The sequence below is a fragment of the Nipponia nippon genome, unplaced genomic scaffold (assembly GCF_047370975.1).
Source record: "Nipponia nippon isolate SJK-2023a ecotype South Korea unplaced genomic scaffold, ASM4737097v1 scaffold_31, whole genome shotgun sequence".
Taxonomy (NCBI): domain Eukaryota; kingdom Metazoa; phylum Chordata; class Aves; order Pelecaniformes; family Threskiornithidae; genus Nipponia; species Nipponia nippon.
In genome coordinates this window covers 1,420,654-1,442,147 of record NW_028262349.1, presented here as the reverse complement: position 1 = coordinate 1,442,147, position 21,494 = coordinate 1,420,654, and the positions used below count along the sequence as shown (strand labels likewise).

The window sequence follows — 21,494 nt, the reverse complement described above, 5'->3', positions numbered from 1 at the left end:
GCAGATGGAAGCAGCTCCTGCAGCTCTGCTGCTATTTATGGCGTCAGGAAGAAAAATGGGGCAAAAAAAGACAAAAAAGCAGCCGATCGGACACCCCGTTTGTAGCCCCTTGTGCTCACTGCTGTGCCTTGCTCTGTCTCGCCAGATCCCATCCCAGCACTGGCTGGGACCTCCGGCATCATGCCATGGGGTGCTCCGGGCTCTGGGGGAAACGGGTGCAGGGGAGAGCCAAGGGGGTGGCCAGGGGCTCCCCCCGATCCCAGGGACATGGAGAAGGAGCCAGGGATGTGCCAGGTTTGCGGGAGGTCCGTGCTGGGTGTCCGGCCCAGCCCCGCATTCCCGAGGGCTGGAAACCCGCCCGGGGTCAGGGGCTGGGCTGGGGGCTGCAGCCAAACCCTCCTGCTGCTCCGCCCCGGTGTGGGACCCTCCGTGCAGGAGCTGAACCCACAGACCCCATCCCAAGGGTCCCGCACCCTCCAACCCCGGGGACAAGGAGCCCCTTGGTCCCAATCCTGGCCCCGAATGCCCCCTGCGCTGGCCAGGGCCAGCCAGACCCACACTCCACCCGTGTGCTGTGGAGCATCATCGGGTACCAAAATACCCGGCCCCTCCTGGCTTCCAGGCGATGCTGAGCCTCTCGGTCCAGCCCAAGCTGATTACACGGCCAAGCGGCCAAGGCTGCCAGCTGGGACACTTTTGTCTCTAATTCTTGTAATCGTTAGCAGAAACCACCGGCACGTGGCTCCGCACGACCCACGGTGGCTCGGGAGTGGAGTCCCCAGGGGCTGCCGGGGGGGAGCCCCGGGACCCCACACCGGACCCACAGGCTGCAGGATGGAGGGTCCAGAGGGGCTTTCTGCAACGCAACAGCTTTGGGGTCAAAACTTCCCTGTTTTGGCTTCCTCAGCCTCTTGGCACGAGCGATGCTCCCGGCTCAGCTCCACAACAGGCAGGTGGGAGGCTGGGGCCCGAGCGAGGATCCCCTCGGTCCCCCCACGGCTTTGGGCGAATGATGGGGTGCGGTGGGTCCTGGCTGTGGGTTTCGGGGTGGTCAAGGTGTGAGGGCAACGCTGCCCTGCTCCCCGCTGCACCCAGCGCTGGTGGGTCCACCCAGCTCCGACGGTGCCTGGGAGGCAGAGACAGGGATGGAAACATCCCGGGATGGCTCCCGGGCGGTGGGAGGCGGGCGAGGGGGCACGGTGAGAGCCCATGTCCATGTGGGATGCATATCCCCATTGTGATGAGAAAGGCAGGTGGGGCCGGGCTCAGCTGCTTCTTGTTACCCCCAGCCCCTGGCCAAAAGGGAATAGCAAAGCGGGGAAGGGAAAAAGGAGCCCGGGAGCCGGCAGCTCCCGTCCCGCCCCGCCAGCAATTAGGGATGGCCGGAGCCCAACGTAAATGAGCAGGACGGTGTGCCGGCACATTGGCACGTCCTTCGGTGCTGCCAGGGCCCCCATGGAGGGGATGGGGCTGTTGTTTGCTTAGCCCCCCCGACAGCATCCCCACTTTGGGCTGCATCCCCCCCAAATCCCCACTGGCCCCACGGGGAGGAGGGAGCTGGGGCAGGGGCAGTGGGAAGGGGGTGCCACCATGCTGCGCCCCACGAGCACGTCCCGGTGCTGGCCAAGAACAAAAGCTGCTCTGAGCAGCAGCCGGGAGCTGGAAAGCGCCTTGGGAAGCTGCTCGCTTTCTTTTTTTTTTTTTTTTTAAATAATGGAAAATATAATGACTGCCTAAATTAAAATAATAAAAGAAACCAGCCAAAAAGCCAACCCAAAATAGGAGAGAAACCCACGTTTCAGGCTGAAAGGGAACAGGCGCGGGCAAGGGATGAAAGGGAAAAGCAGAGGCGCAGCGCCCGCCCGGGACCCTCGCAGCCCCCCGAGGGGCTGGGGGGGCCACGCTGCCCGAGCACCTCGCGGGGCCAAGGCACGGGGCGAGGGCTGAGCGGGACACGGAGCATGGCCACCGCGGCAGGAGCTGCCCCTGCGCCCGGCCCCGGCCCCCGGCAGCCCAAAGATGTTCCCCCGCGCACCCCTTCCTCGTCAGCTTTGCTCCTTCGCACCATAGCCAGCGCTGCTGCTTCAGGGGCCGCATCCTGCCCAGGGCTCCAGCCCCGGGGGTGAGGAGGCGTCTCCTCTGTCCCCTGCCCTGAACCGGAGCATCCCCGGGGACCCCAAACCCAAGCACCCCTGAGGACCCCAAATCCAAGCATCCCTGGAGACCCCAAACCTGAGCATCCTCAGGCATCCAGAGCATCCCCAGGGACCCCAAACCCAAGCATCCCTGTGGATCCCAAACTGGAGCATCCCTGGGCATCCAGAGCATCCCCAGGCGCCCGGCCGCGGGGGGACTCAGGAGGTGCCAGCTCCCCGTCTCTGCTGTGATGGCAGGGCCAGGCCGGATCCAGCTGCCGAATTCCAGGCCGTCTGGCCAAGAGACGCTGCTCCGCTCCCGGCGCTCCCTCCGGACAACCTGCCGGAGCTGGAAAACAAACGGGCCTCAGACACAGACAAGCCAGAGGTGAGAGACCCCCGACCCCTCGCAAAGCAGGGACACTGGGGGCTATCGCTGTGCGTCCCACGGGAAAGGGGCCACTGGAAGCTGGGATTTGGGGGAAAACAGTGGGAAGAGGGAAAGGGGTTGCCCAGAGCACTAACACTCACTTTCCGAAGCGAGCCCGAGCCAGGATGCCACGGGGACGGCCGCACTCCACCGCGCCGCGGCGGCTTCGGGGCAGCCCTTGACGATGCACATTCCTGTCCCAGTTGCTTTTTAGCTATGTTTTTTAAGAGTTGCATCTCAATATCTCGCTGTTCAAAGTGAGCTGGTTCTGGAAAAAACATCCATTCCCGTTTTTCAAGCTATTTTTGAAACCTTTGGCCTTCGTTCCTCTTCAGGTTCCAGACCATAAATAATAATAACAACATATTTAAAGTCTTTACGCTGACAGCTCACCGAATCTGCCAGGGCCTTTTAATTCTCCAGATGTTGAAAATCTGACTCAAAAACTTGAAATTTGGTAAATATTTTGTGTGTTTTTAATTTCACAGCTATTGCTTTTTATATCACATGAAGCAGCAGAATAAAAATACTAAGTGGAACAGCTATTTCTGGAGCTGGGGGAGGAAAGGTGAGGTGGTGGCCGCTGGCTCCACGTGCCACGATGTGGCCGGAGCATCCCTGGGGCTGGGTGGCCCGTGCCAGGGCTCTGCGCTGGGGGTCTCGGCTCCCCGGCGCAGTCGCAGATGCGGGGACAGTGGCACCGGCACGCAGCTGGCTACGGAAACACCACAACTGTGGGACACCCCCCCCCCCCCGCCCCGGGCCCCCCGGCTCCGACCTGGCCTGGGCTGCTCCCGGCAGGCACCACCTTGGCCGGACTCGGATTTATTTGGGTGATCAGATCTGGTGTCAGGCACAGCGACATCCCCGGCTGCGGAGTGCCACCCCTACCCTGCATCCCACAGCCCATATCCCATATCCTGCATCCCATATCCCACGTCCAGCATCCTGCATCCCACATCCCATATTCCCATATCCCATATCCAGCATCCCGTATCCCACGTCCCATATTCCATATTCCCATATCCTGCATCCCATATCTGGCATCCTATATTCCATATCCCATATTCTGCATCCCATATCCCATACCCCACACCCCGTATTCCATATGCCATATCCCGCATCCCACACCCGCATGCTATACCTCACATCCTATAGCCCGCATCCCACATCCTATGTCACGTATCCCATGCCCCCCAACTCCTCCCAGCCCCACGCAGTAGCAGGGAGAGGAGCCGGGAATGCGGGAAGGGGGCCTTTGGGGCAGCGATGGACCGGCCGAGGTTCCTTTTCAGGGGACATTTCCCTGCTGAGAAATGTTAGCAGGAAAAGCATTAAAAAAACAGGATTTGAGCCCAATGCCTGGAAAAAAAAGAGCGTTTCAAATTTCTCCCCAACAGAAGCAGAGCGTGCGCTGGCTCAGCCCCGCTCCCCGCTTCCCAAAACCCAGCCCATGCGGTGGCTGGCCGGCGGTGCTGCTCCCCAAGGATGGGAGCGGAGGGCTCGCAGCCCTTCCCCACCCTTTACCCTCCCCTCCCAGCTCTCCCCCCCAGAAGCCCTCCCGAAGGCAGCCGACTGCTCTGGGCTCCGGACAGGGACGTCCCGTGAAAGCCTGGACCGGCGCGGCCATCACAGGCCAAGCGCCTGCCAGGAGGCAGGGCCGGATCCTGGCCCCGGCACAGCCCCTTTGCCCAGCCGGAGTGGGGGTGGCTGTGCTGGGGAGAGCTGGGCTGGGGGCTGCTTTGCTGCAGCAGGATTTGTGGACTGGTACCAGCTACCCCAGTAACCCCACACCCAGTTGCCCCACACCCCAGGTACCCCTGTACCCCAGGTACCCCATACCTGTAATTCTCCATACCCCAGGTACCCCATACCCCAGATACCCCAGGCTCCCCGTACCCCTAGTCCCCCATACCCCGGGTACTCCATACCCTTAATCCCCCATACCCCCGTACCCCATACCCCTAATTCTCCATACCCCAGGTACCCCATACCCCCAAGTACCCTGTACCCTTAAATCCCCATACCCCAAGTACCCCATACCCCTAATCCCCCATACCCCAAGTACCCCATACCCCAGGCACCCCATACCCCAGGCACCCCATACCCCTAATCCCCCATACTCCAGGCACCCCATACCCCAGGCATCCCATGCTCCGGGGACCCTGTACCCCATTTTCACACACACCCCCTGTTGCCCCTTGCCCTGGGGGATGCTCTGCCCTGTGCCCCCCGCTGTGGGCACTGGCCCCACCGGCCACTCCATGGGGCTGCATGCGCGCCCGCAGCCCCCCCCCAGCTCTGCCCCCCGTCCCGGGACACGGGGCCGGGATCACCCCCTGCAGAGGGGGTTCCCCCGCAGCACCTGCCCGAGCCCTGCCTGAAATACACGGAATATTCGGAGTCCCTGAAATAAAACTCAATAGCAACGACGTTAGTCTGAAGCAGGTATCCTTTATGGCAGCGCTGGGGATCGTTCCACCACGAGCGCTCCGCCGATTTAGTAAACTCCTAGAGATTATATACTCTAAAATCATACACAGCCATAGGATTTCTGAGAATTCATTTACATAAACATGAGATTACTGGGAACTTACTAGTGTATGCGAATGTCCGATCCGCATGCACAGGTGTCTTGGTGGTCTTTGGGGGGTCGTCGGGGGTCTTCAGATGAAGGCTCGTAGTCTTCTTCACTGTGTTTGCTGATTGACAGTGCTTCTGCACAAACTCGGTTCTAGGACCACGTAAACAGTGCCCTTCAAGGCTGTTGTCACTCTTTTGTGACGTTTTATCTTTATGGTTCCGTGCATCTGTTTTCCCAAGGCTGAATTGTCTGAAACGAGATTATCCCGGAGCCCCCCCTTATCTTACAGCCATTTTTCTAACTGCTCCCTAAATCACAGCGGGCCTTCCTCTTGTCTAATTGAGTAACTGAGGTATTCACACCATCCTTCTCGCTCCTGGGGCTTTAACCCTTCCGACCCCAGCAGCCCAGCGGCCCCGGGCGCTGCGTGCTCGGGGACCACGTGATTTCCCGGAAAGTCCCACCAGAAACAAAACTGATGACCGATTTTGGAGCCAACTTTCAGCTTCCTCACAGCCCTGTGTGGTTTTGCCCAGGCAGGGCAGCGCAGGCAGGATGGAGGTCTCCAGCTGGCACAAGCAGCCCACAGGCAAGCGAGCTTGGAAGATGTACGTGATCGTGGCCCTCGGAGTGGCTGTCATCACGCTGATGGCAGCCCTCCTCGCCGTGCTCTGCCAGCCGGATGTGGGCTCCATGATGGCGAGGAATGGCTCGGTGGAGCTGGAGAAGGCGCTGGCCGTCACCAACCAGTCCCTGGCCGAAGCCCGCGGGCAGTGGGATAGCTGCAGAAAGCAGCTGGTAGGTGCTGGGGTGCTGCTGGCGGGTGGGGGGCTGGGACCCCGCAGGGAAACCTGCGGCCCCCAGCCCCAAACTGGCTGCGTTTGGTTGGTGCGAGGGAGCGCCCGAGTCGGAGCCCCCAGCCCCTTCCCTCTGCCCGTGCTCAGGGTGCGCTGGAGGGGAAAGTCTCGGAGCTGGACCAGGCGCTCGCCAACATAGCCCAGCTGCAAGGTGAGTCCTGGGCAGGGTGGGGGCTGCGGGCATGGGCAATGGCCTCTGCGACACCCTGATCCCCGTCCATGAGATACCCTGATCCCCATCCCCTGGGACACCCTGATCCCCGTCCCTGGGACACCCTGATCCCCATCCCCTGGGACACCCTGATCCCCATCCCCTGGGACACCCTGATCCCCGTCCCTGGGACACCCTGATCCTCGCCTGCCGTCACCTCCCTGCAGAGGAGAACAGGGCGCTGAAGAAGGAGGTGGCCCAGCAGCAGGAGCAGCTGGGGAACCTGAAGAGCAGCCAGTGAGCCCCGCGCTTCCCCCCGCCGCCCCCGGCCCCGCGCTCTGTCACCAACTCTCCCTGTCCCCCCCCTCCAGGGACAACCTCCAGCTGCAGAACCAGGACCTGCAGAAGCAGCTCCAGGACATGAGGAGGCAGAACTCGGGTGGGAACAGGCTCCCGGCCGTGTCCCTCAGCCTCCTGGCTCTCCTCCTCCCTGGGATGCTCCTCCTGTGAGCCCGAAGCAGCAGGAACATGGGTCCCCCGATTCCCCGTCCCTTGACACCGGGCGAGGAGGGACCGTCGCCATCCAGCCCGGCGGGGTCTGGGGGTGGCAGCGGGTGCAGTGCCCGCTGCTGGAGCCTGGTGCCCGCTCAGCCCTGCCTGCCGCTCACCCCTGCCCCGGGACCACCTACGCTGTCCTACGCTTCCCTGCACGCTCTGCTCCTCAGACTCGCCCTGTTCACCGCGGGGACACGCCGGGGAGACGATTTCCCTCCAGCCACCAAGGGCTGCGCCCCAGGCGAGGGCACGGGCATGAGTGGACGGAGCTGCAGCACTGTGCAGGGCTGCCTTGAGCTGAGGGGTCCACAGGCGCTCCACGGTTAAGTGATTTTTAACCAATTTCTAATAAAACCTTGTGAAAATCCAGTGGTTTGTTGCTCCAGCAGCTCTTGGGGACCCAGGGCCCCGACCCTGCTGCATGGCAGGGGCAAGAGGGTGCTGCAGAAACCCCTCAGGCAGACGGCAACCTCAGCATCCCCGGCACCCACCGGACCCCAGCTGCGTCCCCGCTTATCCCTGCAGTTGTGCCCCGTGGTCGGGCACAGGGGCAGAGTGTCCTCCCACCTCCAGCACAAACAAAGTCTATTCTGGGCTGTGACCTGTGCGAAACCGCAGCCCAAAGCGGTGTTTGGTGAGAAAAACCCACACGCGGCAATTACAGCAACCCAGGGAGCGACCTGCCCCGAGGACGCCGGCACATCCCGGGCAGCTGCCACCGGAGCGGGCGAGCGGCCCCATGTCCCCCTCCGGCATGGACCCCGCGGTGCCCAAGGCCACCCTGAAGGTGCTGGGACTGTGCGCGGTGCTGCTGGTGCTGGTGGCGGCGGTGACGGTCTCGGTGGCAGTGATGGTGTGGCGCTCGGAGGCGGTGGGGAAGCTGCGGGGCTGCCGGGAACGGGCGGCCAACGAGAGCCGGGAGCTGGGGAACCGCGTGGCCGAGCTGGAGCGGGAGCGAGCCCGGCTGCAGCGGGCGGTGGCGGCGGGCGCTCAGGCGGAGGATGCTCTGCGGCGGGAGATGGCCCAGGCCCATGGCGAGGGCAAGAAGCTCAATGCCAGCCTGGCGTCCTGCCGGGAGCAGGCGGTAGGTGCTGGCGGGCATGGGGACAGGGGGGTCCTCGGCCACCCAGCTGCATGCCAGGGGCGAGTGATGCTGGGGCGGAGAGGGGGGTTTCTGGGGGAGCTCAGGAGCCAGGACCGATGCTTCATCCCCGGGGGAATTTTGAGCAGGCTGGTGGAAAGCCCCGGCACTGATGGGAAGGACGCTGCAGATGAGCAACCCCCAGAGAGCAAAGGCCGGCTGCAAAGATGAGCTGGGAAGGGGGAGAGGCAGCCCCGGGAGAGGGGGACCGGCAGCACCCCTGGGGTGCCTGGCCGCCATCCTGCATGGGACACCCCAAGAGGGGAGCCCCGGCTGCTCCCAGTCCCTCGGCACAGCCCTGGTCCCACCATCTCCCTGCCCGGGTGCCCATGCCCGACCGGAGGCAGCTATTCTTAGCCGTGGCCGAGCTGCTCCGCACACATATAATTACCCCATCCCAAAGCAGCAGCGGGGGCCGGAGCCGGTGCGGAGCTGCCGTTTCTCTCCTCCCAGGTATTTTTAGCTGCGGCCCCGGCTGGGAAAGGGCCTGGCCCCAGCGCCGCGGCCACAGCCCGGAGGAAAAGCCAGGTCCTGCCGCCCCTCCGGGTTCATCCGGCCGAACAATGGCCCGGAGAGGCTGGAAAAGTGCTCCGGCTTCCCGGGGCTGGTGCCGGGAGTGGGGCTGGGCTGTGCAGCCTCTCGGGGACCTGGCTGGAGGGAGCCCCATCCCCTCCCAGGCACTGGGGATGCCACCCATGGGGTGCTTGGGTGGCCCGGGGCTCCCGTGACATCCCTGGTGCAGCAGCATCCTCACCAAGCTCAGGCTGAGCCATCCCTCCAGGGAAGAGGGATTTTCCCCAAATCCATGTCCCTACCCCTTCAAGAAATGGGACGGGGGGACCCAAGGCCACCAGGAGCATGGGGACAGCTTGGGGACAGCTTGGGGACAGGGGGAGGTGGTGAGGAGGGGCAGGGCTCTGGTAGCAGATGAAGAGACAGGAGGACACTGCCCAGCCCTGTCCCCATGCCGCCGTGTCCCCTCTCCCCAGGTCACGCTGGAGGCCAATGTGACGGTGCTGCGGGATGAGGTGCTGGCCCTGCGGCGCCAGCGGGCTGAGCTGGCCCGCGGCAAGGCAGCTCTGCAAGGTGAGGTCTGTCTGGACACCCTGTCCCCCTGTCCATCCCCTGGGAGCGGCGGCGTGGAGCGCAGATCCCCCACCACCCCCTCCAAGTAGCCCGCTCGGGGGTCCCACAGCTGCACGCCCTTTGGGGGCAATGCCCCGTGGGGCAGGCTCGGGTTTGGGGTGTCGGGGTTTGGGGCGCACAGGTGACCCCGCTGTCCCCTTCGTCCCGCAGCGGAGCTGGCGCAGGGCGAGGAGCTGGTGCTGGGGCTGCGGCAGCGGCTGGAGGAGGCGGCGGAGCAGCGGCGAGCGCTGCAGGCACGGGGGGAGCAGTGTGAGGCCCGGCAGAGAGAGCTCGAGGCCACCCTGTAAGGTCCTTGTCCCCCGCCATGGGCTGGGCACCCCAAAGCATCCCCCCCCCCCCAGCCTGACCCCAAACCCGCCAGCCCCACCACCACCCTGCCCATGGGGACCCTCTGTCCCCCCATCCCGGGGCAGGGAGACCCCCTCAAATGGCTTCGCTCTCCCCGCAGGCGGGACTACGCAGCCGAGGTCGACGCGCTGCGGCGGCGGGCGAGGGACCGAGCGACTGGGCGCAGGTGCCCCCCGTCCCGGTACTTTCTGTGGGTGCTCCCTGCCGGCGTGGCAGGGGGAGATGCTCCAGGCGTGGGTCTGGGGAGGGGGCTTCACCGGCGCAGCCAGGCTGGGTGCTCGCGGGCACGCTTCCAGCACGCGCCATTGTCACCGGTGTCCCCAGGGGAGCAGGACGCGGGGGCCGTGCGGGCACTCACTCCCTGCCCTCCCCTCTTTTGCAGGAAGGGCTGAAGCCCCGCAGCCCCCCAACCCCCTCCCGGCCGGGGGCTGGGGGCCGGGCCCCCCCGCCCAGCTGAGCCCAGCATTCCCAGTCCCACAGCGCCCCTTAGCACTGGGACCCAGCAGCGGCCGTGGCTGACCGGAGCCAGCACGTCCAGATGAACGATGCTGGTGGTCACTGGGAGTCCTGACCCCACCGTGTATCCCGATCCTGCCGCCTGTCGTGATGCTGCCGCGTGTCCTGATCCCGCCGTGTGTCCTGAGGCCACCACGTGTCCTGATCCTGCCGCCTGTCGTTATCCTGCCGCGTGTCCCGATGCCACCGCTGCAGCAGGACGGCAGGACCAGAGGCGTCGGTCGTCCAGCTTTTGGGCAGAGTTTTAGCTCAGCCAAGGGATGGTTTCCCCACCGGCTGCTTGGAGCTGCTCTTGGATCAGCTCCGGGGTTTAATGCCACGTTCCCAACGTGCTCCAGGAACTGGGAAGACTGGGCAGGCGTTTGGGCAATAAAGGCTGCTCTGCTCAGCGGGACGTCTCCCCGTGCCACCAGCCCGGCTGTGCCCCGGTCCCCCCGAGCCCAGCCGTCCCCCTGCCCTGCTCCGGCACCGCACCCACCCCAGGGCTTTCACTGGGCTCTGCCTCCGCGGTGCCCAGCGGTGCCGGGGCAGGAGCCGGCTCTGCCAGGGACCCCTCAGGCACCCCGGGGGGGCTCAGCCGGGGATGCGGGGCTGAGGCGGGGAGGGGGGGACGGGGATCAGCAGCTGCTGCTGGTTTGCGGTCACTTCCCAGCATCTTTGATCCACTTTGAAGAAGGTTTCCAGGAAAGTTGCAGATTTTCCTGCCGCTGCCGCCGCGGTATCCTGTGCAGAGGGCAGGCCGGCCGTGCACAGGCATCCGGCCTCCTCCTGCCTGCGCTCCCCGTGGGGGATTGTCTCCCGTGCCCCCCGCTGCCCCCCGCCTTGGGGGCCAGGGAAGGTGCTGGCAGGCGGTTTTCCAGGTGACAGTGCCTCTGCGAGGCAGCCCCCGGTTGTGTCAGGGCTCCCCAGGCTGCAGAGCCCATGGCGGGGGGCATCAGCCCTGTTCCCGCACCCCAAACGCAGTGGTCCCAGAGCGGGGACCCCAGCCCCGCAGCAGCTTGGGACAGGGAGGGGAAGCGGGCAGAGCCATTCCCATGGCCCGACCTCACCGCAGCGCCAGCCCTTGGCACGGGAAGGATTAATTATAGCTGGGAGGCTAATTGGAAAGTGGGGCAGAGGCAGGGTCTGCAGCACCGGGGGCTGGAGACCCCGTTGGGATCCCCAGTGACCCCGGGGGGCTGCGGGGAGCCCTTGGGGTGGGCTGCCAGAGGGAGCATCCGACCAGCAAAGCCAGCGGCACACTGGGGTCCCAGGGTCAGGGGTCTGGCAGAGCCCCGGCAGCGTCCCCGCGGCGGGGCCGGGGGGGCCGGGGGTGACTCACCGTTATTTGCAGCTCAGGAAGGAAACGGCAGTAGCTGAGAATGGATTCAGGACCGACACCATCCTGGCCATCGCAGACACTTCCCGGTCCCCAGGGACCGCGGCGCAGCCAGAAGGCAGGAAACAGCGAGCGGCTCGGGGTCAGCGCCCGGCGCGGCCTCACACCTCGGCCCCCCCAGCCAGCCCCCCCCAGCCGGGGCTGGGCATCCTGCAGGGCTGGGGGGGTCCTGGGCAGAGCTAGGGGGGTCCTGAGCACAGCCAGCCCCTCCACTGCAGCCCAGGGCACCCATGGGATGGGGACGGGGTGGCGATGGCCACGGCTGGGATCCGAACAGAGCCGGGGATGCCGGTCCTGCAGCGCGGACACCCAGTCCATGGTCACCGGTGCCAAGGGTCGGAGAGGCAGCATCCCCCCTCCCTCCAGTCCCTGCCACGGTGCTGCCCGCACCCGACGCAACCCCTTTTCCCTGCACTGAGGAGCCTCCTCCATGTCCCCAGCCTGTCCCCAAGCCAGCCCGCACCCCCAGGCTCCCCCCTCAGCCCGGCGCAGGGCCCAGGGGACCCCAGACCTGCAGCAGGAGGGGGGAGATGGACAGCTCTTTCCATCCGTGCCTGGCTGGGCTGAGCCGCCGTGGCAGCGGCGCTGGCATGGGTGGCCATCCTCACACGAGGCCAGGGCCACCCGTGCTCCACGTGCTCGGCTGGGGCTTCCTCGGCAGCCTGTGGACCTGGTGGTCCCACAGGTGGGCACGGAGAGGTCTGGATTTGCCCCTTGCTCCCCTCCACCGGCTGCTCTCTGCCCAGCAGAGATGTCCCCAGCAGGGGACAGAGACCAGGAGCAGCTCCCTGGGCCCCGCAGCGGGACGGTGGCTCTGCGGGGTGACAGCACCCATGGACCCCACAGTCATGGGTTCCCACCGGTGGCTTCATCCCGTGGCCCCGCATCACCCACCCCAGCCCACTGCCACCCTACCTGCAAGCCAGGGCCTGGCCGCATCCTTCCCCTGCCCGCCAGCTGCCCGCAAGGTGCAGGAGAGCAGATGTGGAGCATCAGTCCCTGCGTGCCACCGACCTGGCGAGCTGTGGGGTCTGGCGGTGACTCACATGTCACCGTCCCACCACGAGGACACGGCGCCAGGACCAACCTGGGGCGCCCGGTGCAGGTGGTGGGATCCTCCTCCATCACCCCACCTGCGAGCACCAGCAGCCGCAGCCCACCTTGCCTGCTCCCGGGGACTCGTTCCCCGGCATCCCCGGTGCCCGCCGTGCCGGGGGCTATTTCAGGGTGAGAGCCAGTCCCGAGGGAGCGCCGGGCTCCAGCACAGGGAGGGGGAGCAGGGTCCCCGGCTTCAGCCCCATTCATTAGCAACCGGGAACAATAGTCCTCCTGCAAAACAGAAGCTGCATCGTGATAACCTGGCGGGTCCGAGGCATCCGGAGAGGCAGGAAAGAGCCCAGCAGAAGGAAGTATTAGACAGAGCAATATAAACACGGCAGTGGGAGCGAGCTCCGCCCCAGCGCAGCCCTGTTGAAAGGGGCTGCCGCGGGGTGGGGTGCGCAGAGCGTCGGCAGGATGGAGAAGAGCAGCTACGCCATGGCCAAGTTTGGTCTGGAGGCCAAGGAGGCGATGCCCAAGCGGGACTGTGGGTTTTATGTGAAGTACATCTTCCTCTTCACCTCCCTCATCCAATTCCTCATCATCCTGGGGCTGGTGCTGTTCATGGTGTACGGCAACGCGCAGGCGGGCACCGACACGCACCTCCGGCTGCTGGAGGAGCAGCTGCAGGATCGCTACAACAAGATCATCACCCTCAGCGGGAGGAACATGAACCTGACGCGCACCCTCAACGCCACCCTCAAGGAGAAGCAAGGGCTGCAGGTCCTCGCCCAGAAGGTGCAAAAGGACCTGGATAAGTGCAATAGCACCCAGCCTCCCAACCCCATCCCCAAGGTAAGCCCCCCTCCCCGGGGAGGGAAGGCAAAGCCCCCGGGTAGCGGGGGCAGCGACCCACCCATGGGTGCTGGGGGCTGCAAGGAGCCGGGACCTGGCTTCAGCCCCGCACGCTTCAGCAGGGATGGACGAGAGGGTGCGGGGGTCAGGGCCTGCTGGCGATGCCGCCGTGTCCCCCCCAGCCCCGGGGGGGGGGTCTCAGCCCAGCACCCCGCAGGCAGGCGCTGGCTGAGGGGGTTCCAATCTCACAGCCCCCCTCCTCATCCTCCCCAGCCCCCTGCCCTCGCCAGCCCCCGGCACCCTCACCACCAGCTGGGGGGAGCGAGGCGATGCTGGGGGACCCTTGCGGGACACTCTGAACCCCCTCCTCTTCCTCCCCCCCTCAGCTGCAGGAGATGATGAGGATCATCCTCTACCAGAAGATGAAGCTGGACGACTGCCACATGACCATCAGCCTCATCAACGCCAACTGCAGCGGTAAGGGACCCCCCCGACTGCCCCCCCACCCTGGGCACCCCCTTCCCAGCCCCTCGGGGACCCGCCGCAGCCTGTGCAGGGAGTCTGCCCCCTCCCCGGGCCAGGCAGGGCTGTCACCCCGAGATGTGGGGTGGGAGTCGGGGGGGGAACCACGCACCCCAACCCTGTGCCCCCCCGCCACCCGCAGCCGACAGGGCGCTGCTTCGGAGCCAGCTGGACCAGACAGCCCTGGCCAAAAAGGAGATGGAGGAAAACTGCCGCAAAGCGGGTGCCATGCTGACCAAAGCCACCCAGGAGCAGGAGAGCTGCCAGCGGGACCTGCTCACCACCAGGACCATGTGCGAGTCCACCAAAACCAACCTGGAGCTGCAGAAGCACGAGTGCGATACCTTGAGGTCCGACATGAGCTACGCCCTCAAGCGCTTCAAGGAGATGGTCAGCCCGTACAGCTGCAGCGCCGTGCACGAGCAGCTCAGCTGGCTGATGCGGCAGATGGAGGCGCTTTTCCTCTCGCAGCAGGAACGGGAGACCAAATATGTGGGGAAAAATGTCTGCGACATGAACCTACTCCAGTGTCGCAGGAACTGCTCCATGGAGAAGCAGGAGCTGGAGAAGCGGCTGCAGGATGTCGAGAAGCAGGTCAAGAGCGGCCAGGAGGAGAAGAAGCAGCTGCTGACGGAGAAGGAGAAGCTGGGCAAGGAGCTGGAGGAGAAGAGCAAACTTGCCACGCAGGCTGGGTACTTGAAGGAGCAGCTCAACATCTGCATGGGCTCCAAGGTGAGGGAGCTACCAAGGCATGGGGACACCCCCGGGCACCCTCTGCGGCCACGCCGGGAGCACACGACACCGGGCACGTACGCCTTTCTTTTTGCACATGCAATTTTGCACGTACATCTTTCTTTTGTACATTCACTTCTGCAAATGCGTCTTTGCAGATGCACTTTCTTTTGCACATGCACTTTTGCACATGCATCTTTCTTTTGCAAACACACTTCTGCACACACTCTTCTGCACGGCCGTGGGTGCACCCCGGGCAGGGACAAGCCGCTGCAGCACCCTCGGGCCCGCTTCGCCCGGAGGTGCCGTGCCGAGCGGGGCAGCGGTGCCAGCGCTGACCGCCACCGCCCGCTCTCCTCCGCAGATGGACGCCTTCTTCGACATCCCAGGCTCACGGGTGCCGGGGGGCAGCCTGCGGCCGGGACCCTTCGCCAGCACGGGCTCCTACGTGGATGCTCTGAGGAACCAGGGCATCTTTGGGAATATGGGTGAGTCCTGGGAGGGGGGGGCTTGCTGTGGGACCAGCCCCCCGGCACGCTGGGGGCCACCGTCCCCACCAGCGGCCAGCGCGGCTCAGGCCCCGCTGCTCCATCCCACCAGGCAAAATCAACACGGAGGAGATGCAGCGGTCGGTGCAGAAGATCATAGAGCAGTACATGTCCACCCTGAAGAACCCCAGGTGAGCGGGACCGGCGCGGGAGCCTGCTGGGCTGGGGGGGCAGAGGGGGCTGGGGGCACCGGGGGCGAGCGGTGCTGGGGGTTGGGGCCTGATCCTGCCCTCTCCACAGCGGCTAACGGCTGAGCGGTCCATGGAAAATGGCAGCGAGGGGCTCGAGGACAAGCCCAGGAGGTGCTTTCCACAGCATGGACGGCAAATCCTGACCGGGAGCGAGCAGCTGGCGCTGCTGCCGTCCTCCCCCCACCCCGGGGGGGCCGCCAGCATGGTGGCGGCCAGGGCCACCCTCCCCTGTCCCCTTCCCCGAGCCCCCGCGCTTGTCCCCTCCCACACGCTCGCCTCCCCCACGCATGTACCCGTACACTTGGAGCCGGGGCGGTTGGCAACTGTAAATACAGCCGGCCCTGAGCACTGACACAGCTCGCCGCACATGTGCCTGGCTGCCTACGGGGGGGGCGGTGCGGCGGCCATGACTGGGGTGGGGAGCAAGGACACCCCGTCCCGGCTTTACGTGCCCCTTTGGGGGGCTGCAATCGCCCCCCGCCAGGAAACCCAGCCCCGGCGGCGCAGGGCAAACCCCGGCCCTGGGCTTTCCCTGCTCGCTAGCAGGAAGCGTGCGAGGCCGAGTGAGCGGGAAGCCCTTGACCGCCGAGCCCCGGCAGCCCCATCCTGCCACTGAGCCCCGTCGGCACGCCAGGGCGTGGGGTCGGGGCCCAGCGGCGGGTGCAGGACGCACTGAACGCGGTGATTAATCGCCGACTGACGCTTACTGATTTACGGCCGCGCTTCCCGCTCCTTCCTGTTGAAAGAGCTTTTCCTGTCTGCCGAGCTGCCCGCACGCCATCCCCTGCCAGCACCTCATCGGCAGCACATAGCGCTCCCACCGCATCCCCGTCCCCATCGCCATCCCCAGCCAGCACCCCCAGGTCCCGTTCGGGTCCCCCAAGTTCCATTCGGGTCCCTCGAGACGCATCCCTCCCGGGATACAGGCAGCCACGTGCTTCCACCACCCACCACCGCCCGAGGATGGGGACGCCGCCGGGACCCCCCATCCCTGCCCAGTCCCTGGAATCGCACGGTACCAGGGTGGGATCGGGGGGACGGAGGGACTCCCCTGGGGACCACGGCCCCGGCTGCCCATGCCGCCCCCGCGCAGCCCGCACAGGGAACTGGGGAGACCCGCTCACTGCCAGAGGATTTCCTGGAGCTCCACTATAAATAATGTCGGAGCGCCAGGCATTTCCGGAGCCTGGGAGCCCCAGCCGGGGAGGGGGGAGAGCAGGGGGTCCCCGGGGAGCCCCCGCCTTTGGGGTTGCAGACCCCAAAGTTGCCAGGTGGGCGCCAGAGCTGGGGGGATCCCACGGCTCCCCGGGCTGGGGCTGTGCCCTGGGGGGGACCCCCAAGACCCCTGCGCCGTGTCCCCGGGGCTGGGGGTGCACTTGGGGCACCAGGATGGACCCTGCCGGGACGCCGAGCCCCGCGTCCCCCATGCCATGGCACGGAGTGGGGATGCCCCAAGGGGGGAAGCCCGGGGTGGCTTTTCCCTTCCAGCCACTCCAGCTCCTTGTTTGTCCTCCTGGCCAGGAAACGGGGCCTCTCCCAGTGGTTTTTTCCACGTCTGGGGCTCGGGACATGCTCCCCCCAGCCAGGAAAACACCGCAGCCCGGCACAGGGACGCCAAGCCCCGCCGCACTGGGGAACAGGCAGGGGGAAGGATGCCAGAGCCACCGAAGGCACCACGGTTTAATACCAGCACGGAGCCAAGAGCTCCCCTGCCCACAGTCCTTGATGCTCGCGGCACCGTGGCCGGGGACCCCCCATGCCGCGCCCCTCACTTGCCAACGCAGAAGTCCCTGAAGATGATGTCGAGGACGTCCTCGGCGCCCACGTGGCCGGTGATCCGGCCCAGGTGCCGCCGTGCCAAACGCAGCTGCTCGGCCGCCAGTCCCAGGTCCTGCCGGCGCTCCCGGCCGTAGCGTGCCAGCGCCGCTGCGCAGTCGCCCAGGTGGAGGCTGTGTCGGTTCTGCGTCAGGCTGGGCGAGCCTGCCAGGGGGTCTCCGCACCTGCGGTGGGGGGGGAGAAACCAGCCTGGAGCAACCCCCCGAGCCGGGACGGGGTGCCCGGTGTCCCCCCCGGTGCCCCCCCCACTCACAGCCGTGCCAGCTGCTGTGCCAGCAGCTCCAAGAGGTGGTCGAGCCCCTCGCCCGTCTTGCAGGAGAGGAGGGCGGCGGGGGGCAGGGGGTCCCCCTGGGTGCAGGCGTCCCGCAGGGCCCCCCTGTTCCCCTGCAGCAGGTCGGCCTTGTTGAGCACCAGGATGCAGGGGGGGGCAGTGGGGGGCAGCAGGGACCCCAGGGCAGCCCCCAGCCCCGCCGGCTCGGCGGGCACGGCCGCGGCGTCCAGCACGGCCAGCACTAGGTCCGCTTGCCGCAGCCTGGGGGCAAGGCAGCAGGGTAGGGCAGGGGGCCGCATCCTGCCACCTCCCAGCCAGCCCGGCCCCCCCAGCCCAGCCTCACCGGTCCCGCGCGCGGCTGACCCCCTCCTGCTCGACGGGGTCGGTGGCATCGCGGAGCCCGGCCGTGTCGCTCAGCACCAGGGGGTAACCGCCAACGTTCAGAGCCACCTCCACCACATCCCGCGTCGTCCCCGCCACCGGTGACACGATGGCTGCCGGACGCTGGCCTGGGGCAGGGACGACATGACACAGGGGACGAGGCTGGGGACCCCCCTGCCCTTGCAGCGTTGGGGACAGTGGCTGCTGTCCCCGGGGAGGGGGACCCTCGTCCGGGCTGCGAGCAGCCCCCCCCACCCCACTCACACAGCAGGTTGAGCAGGCTGCTCTTGCCCACGTTGGGGGGGCCGGCGATGACGGCACGGACCCCGCCGCGGAGCAGCTCCCCGCGGCGCCCGTCCCGCAGGTGGGCACCAATCTCCCGCTCCAGCGCCCGCACGGTGGCATCCACTGCGGGGGGAGAGCAGGGGGACGCGGCTGGAGGGGGGACAGCAGGCACGGGGTGTCCCAGCCCCGCCACCACCCCGCCAGCCTTCACCTTGGGACAAGACCTCTTCCTCCACGTTATCATCCTCACTGAAGTCGATATAGGCTTCAAGGTGGGCGAGAGCCTGGGGACCGGGGCGGGGGCTCAGCGGGGACAGCCTGGCCCCGTGTCCCCCAGCCACCACGTGCCAGCGGAGGAACACGGGCGGGCGGATCCAAGCCCGTGCCCCACCGCCCTTACCTGGGTGAGGGTCTCGCTCCAGCGCTGGTAGAGCCGGCCCAGCTCGCCCTCCATCTGCCGCAGCGCCTGCCGCCGCTGGGCCTCCGTCTCCGCCCGGATCAGGTCCCCCAGCCCCTCGGCCGCCGTCAGGTCCAGCTTCCCGCGGCGGAAGGCTCGGCGCGTGAACTCCCCGGGCTCGGCGGGACGCAGCCCGGGCAGGTGCCCTGCCAGCCCCGGGGTGAGCCCCCCTCCCCGAGCTGGGGGCACCCTCCGGCAGCACCCTGGGGAGCAGGACCCGAGGGGAGGGGGGGAGGAGGGATGGAGGGAGCCTCACCCAGCGCCCGCAGCACCCCGCTCACCACCGCCGGCCCGCCGTGCACGTGCAGCTCGGCGCAGTCCTCCCCAGTGAAGCTCTGGGGACCTGCAGAGCCAGCACATGGTTCGGACGGGCACACGCCATCCCTTCCCCTCCCGTGGCGGCATGCATGCTTCAACCCCACAGGGGCTTTTGGGGGACTCCAGGGAGACCCCCCGCTAGCAGCTGGGCTGTGGCTATGTAGGATCGGTGCAACAGGGCCAGCGTTGAGCCGGGACCAGCGCCGCGGGCATCTGCGCATAGCCGGCTTCACGGTGCCAGGGAAGCCAAGAGGGGCTGAGCCATGCCTGTGCCAGGCACTGGGACCCCGCCAAGCACCAAGACCCCCACCAAGCACCGAGACCCCCACCAAGCACCGAGACCCGATGCCAATCCCACCTGGGAACCAGACAACGAGGCCGCGGTCCAGGGGCTCGGCGGTGGCGGGGTCGCGGATGCGCCGCAGGGCCAGGACGCGGGGCGGGGGCGGCTCGGGGCGGCCGGTGAGGCTCTGCAGGGCCCCGCGGCTGCCCGGCCCGCTGGTGCGGATGACGGCCACCCCGCACCGCCCGTGTCCCGAGGAGACGGCGAAGATGGTGTCACCCCACGCCGCGGTGCACAGGCGCTGCGCCCACCTGTGATGGGGCAGAGAGCCCGGAGAGGGGGTGCAGGGGTGGGGGCTCCCCTATCCACACCCCCGATGGGGCAGAGGGTGCAGGGATGCACAACCCCTCACTCACCCCCCCGGGACCCCTCCCCGTGCACCCCACAGCCCCAAAGGGGCTCCCACGGGGCCCTGGGGTGCAGACCCTTCCCTATGGCCCCCAAGATGCTGGGGTGCACCCCCTCCTTCTGCAGCCCCCCACCCGAGGCTGCACCCACCCCCGCGCACCCTGCCAGGCCCGGGGCAGGCAGGGTGCAGGAGTGCACCCTTCTCCCCCCGCAGCCTCCCCGTCCTGAGGGTGCAGCCCCCCCCCCAGCCCGTGCGCACCCCTCCGCTTTGGGGTGCATCCCCACCCAAAGGCACCGAGGTGCACCCCCCCATGCACCCCCTCCCTGTGCACCCCTCACCCCAGGTGCTCCCCCTCCCCAGGTGCTCCCCTCACCCCAGATGCTCCCCTTCCCCATGCACGCCCTCGCCAGGTGCTCCCCCTCCGCATGCACCCCCTCCCCAAGTGCTCCCCTCACCCCAGGTTCTCCCCTTCCCTATGCACCCCCTCCCCATGCACCCCCTCCCCAGGTGCTCCCCCTCCCCATGCACCACCCTTCACCGGCGGAACTCCCGCCCCAGGGGCACCCCCTCCCGCGCACCCCCTCCCCCGGCTCCCCCCCCCCCGGGGTGTCCCCCCCCCCGGGAACCACCACCCCCCCGGGGGTCTCCACCTGCGTCCCGCCGCGCTCAGCGCCCTCCGCAGCGCCATGAACCCGGCCCCACGCCGCCCGCACCCCGCGGCGGCCTCAGCGCAAGCGCCTCGCCCCGCCCATCCTCCCGCGGCGATTGGCCAGCGCACCAGCGAGGGGCGGGCTTCGTGTCCGAGGCCCTGCTTCTGATTGGCCAGCGGGCCAGCCATGACGCCGCGCCGCCTGAGGCTGTGCAGGAGCCGAGCGCTTCCGCCCGGCGTGGGGCGCGGCGCTGCCCGGGGCGGCCGCGGGGGTCCCTGCCCGTCCCCCCCGGGCTCCCTGCCTGTCCCCGCCGGGCGGGCAGGGCTGCAGCCCCCGCCCCGGTCCCCCCCGAGGCACTGCACGCCCGCTCCCACCCGGGTGCTGCCCCCGCGGGGTGTGGGGGTACAGCGGGGTCCCCCCCGGGGGACCCCCGGGTATTGCGGGGCCGCCCTGCGGGTGAGGGGCCGGGCGGGAGCCAGACCCGCGACCCCCGGCTGCACCCTGAAAGTAACCCCCAGCACCCTGAGCTGGGGGATCCCCGTGTCCGGAGCGGGGGGGGCAGCACCCACGGCCCCCCATGGCAGAGCCCACCCCTGCCCGGTCCCTGTCCTACCGCCCCCTCTGCAGCCCCTGGTGTCCCCCTCCCCCGGGGGTGGGGGGTTCCCTGCCCCCACTCCCACACAGGCTGCCCAGGAGCGCTTGGGCTTTTCGGGGACCCCTGCTCGCCCCGGGGGGTCCCTGCGCTGGGCACCCCCAGGCCCCGAGGCGGCTGAGCCCTGGCTCCGCACCCAGCTGCTCTTCCACGGGGACCCCCCGCCGCGGCCCGGGGTCCCACCCCTGCAGCGGGGGCCGGGGCTGACCCGGGGGTGGGGGGTCCCGCACGCCGCCCCCGCCCGCGGCCCCGCTGCTCCGTCAACCATAGAAATTTTCCCCAAGCAGCATCACAGCGCGGTACCCGCTCCCCATCCCGGGGGGGGACCCATCCCGGGGGGGACCCCATCCCTGTCCCCATCCCTGTCCCCATCCCACCCCCTCCTGCTCAGGGCCCGAGGCTTTGGGGGGGCCAAACCAACCGGTGCACAGGGGTTGGGGTGCAGGCAGCCAGGACGATGGGGTCCCCCCTGCTCTGGGGGGTCTCCCCTCATGGCCCCCAAATTCTCGGCTCAGTGTGCAGCGGGGGGGGGGGGCTGGGGGCTTGGGGGGCTGCGGGCCGCAGCGGTGGCGGGGGGGCGGGGGGGGCGGCCATGCAGACAAAGGCGCTGGAGCAGGGAGGAGCGCGCAGCGGCATGGCCGGGATGCTGGCCAGGATGCTGGCAGGGATGCAGGCAGGGATGCAGGCAGGGATGCTGGAATCCCGGGGATGCTGGAGACCCGGCAATGTCACCTCCTGTGCTAAATCCCTGCGGACACCCCCAAACCCCCCGGCCCCCCCCGGGCCAGCGCCGGTAACCCAGGGGAGGAGCTGCAGCAGAGAGCG

The 21,494-nt window shown here is 67.6% G+C and overlaps 3 protein-coding genes across 3 annotated transcripts; 2 read left to right on the top strand and 1 right to left on the bottom strand.

Moving 5' to 3' along the window:
* The first annotated feature begins 5,156 nt into the window (after window positions 1-5,156).
* On the top strand, window positions 5,157-12,657 carry CCDC194 (coiled-coil domain containing 194). Its single transcript, XM_087769728.1, has 6 exons — window positions 5,157-5,947; window positions 6,529-7,796; window positions 8,843-8,939; window positions 9,150-9,282; window positions 9,448-9,537; window positions 12,582-12,657. Exons 2-6 carry the CDS (start codon window positions 7,452-7,454, stop codon window positions 12,655-12,657), a joined length of 741 nt encoding a protein of 246 aa, XP_087625854.1. The 5' UTR covers window positions 5,157-5,947; window positions 6,529-7,451.
* Window positions 12,658-12,718: 61 nt separating this feature from the next.
* On the top strand, window positions 12,719-15,479 carry PLVAP (plasmalemma vesicle associated protein). The gene is made up of 6 exons (XM_087769342.1): window positions 12,719-13,134; window positions 13,521-13,611; window positions 13,799-14,388; window positions 14,753-14,876; window positions 14,989-15,067; window positions 15,177-15,479. Exons 1-6 carry the CDS (start codon window positions 12,757-12,759, stop codon window positions 15,181-15,183), a joined length of 1,269 nt encoding a protein of 422 aa, XP_087625468.1. The 5' UTR covers window positions 12,719-12,756; the 3' UTR covers window positions 15,184-15,479.
* A 1,312-nt stretch (window positions 15,480-16,791) lies between these two features.
* Window positions 16,792-20,110, bottom strand: GTPBP3 (GTP binding protein 3, mitochondrial). The gene is made up of 9 exons (XM_087769338.1): window positions 20,018-20,110; window positions 19,034-19,269; window positions 18,614-18,700; window positions 18,301-18,503; window positions 18,112-18,184; window positions 17,880-18,023; window positions 17,578-17,743; window positions 17,217-17,495; window positions 16,792-17,127 (listed from the first exon to the last, which is right to left on the bottom strand). Exons 1-9 carry the CDS (start codon window positions 20,053-20,055, stop codon window positions 16,896-16,898), a joined length of 1,458 nt encoding a protein of 485 aa, XP_087625464.1. The 5' UTR covers window positions 20,056-20,110; the 3' UTR covers window positions 16,792-16,895.
* Between the last annotated feature and the right edge of the window lie 1,384 nt (window positions 20,111-21,494).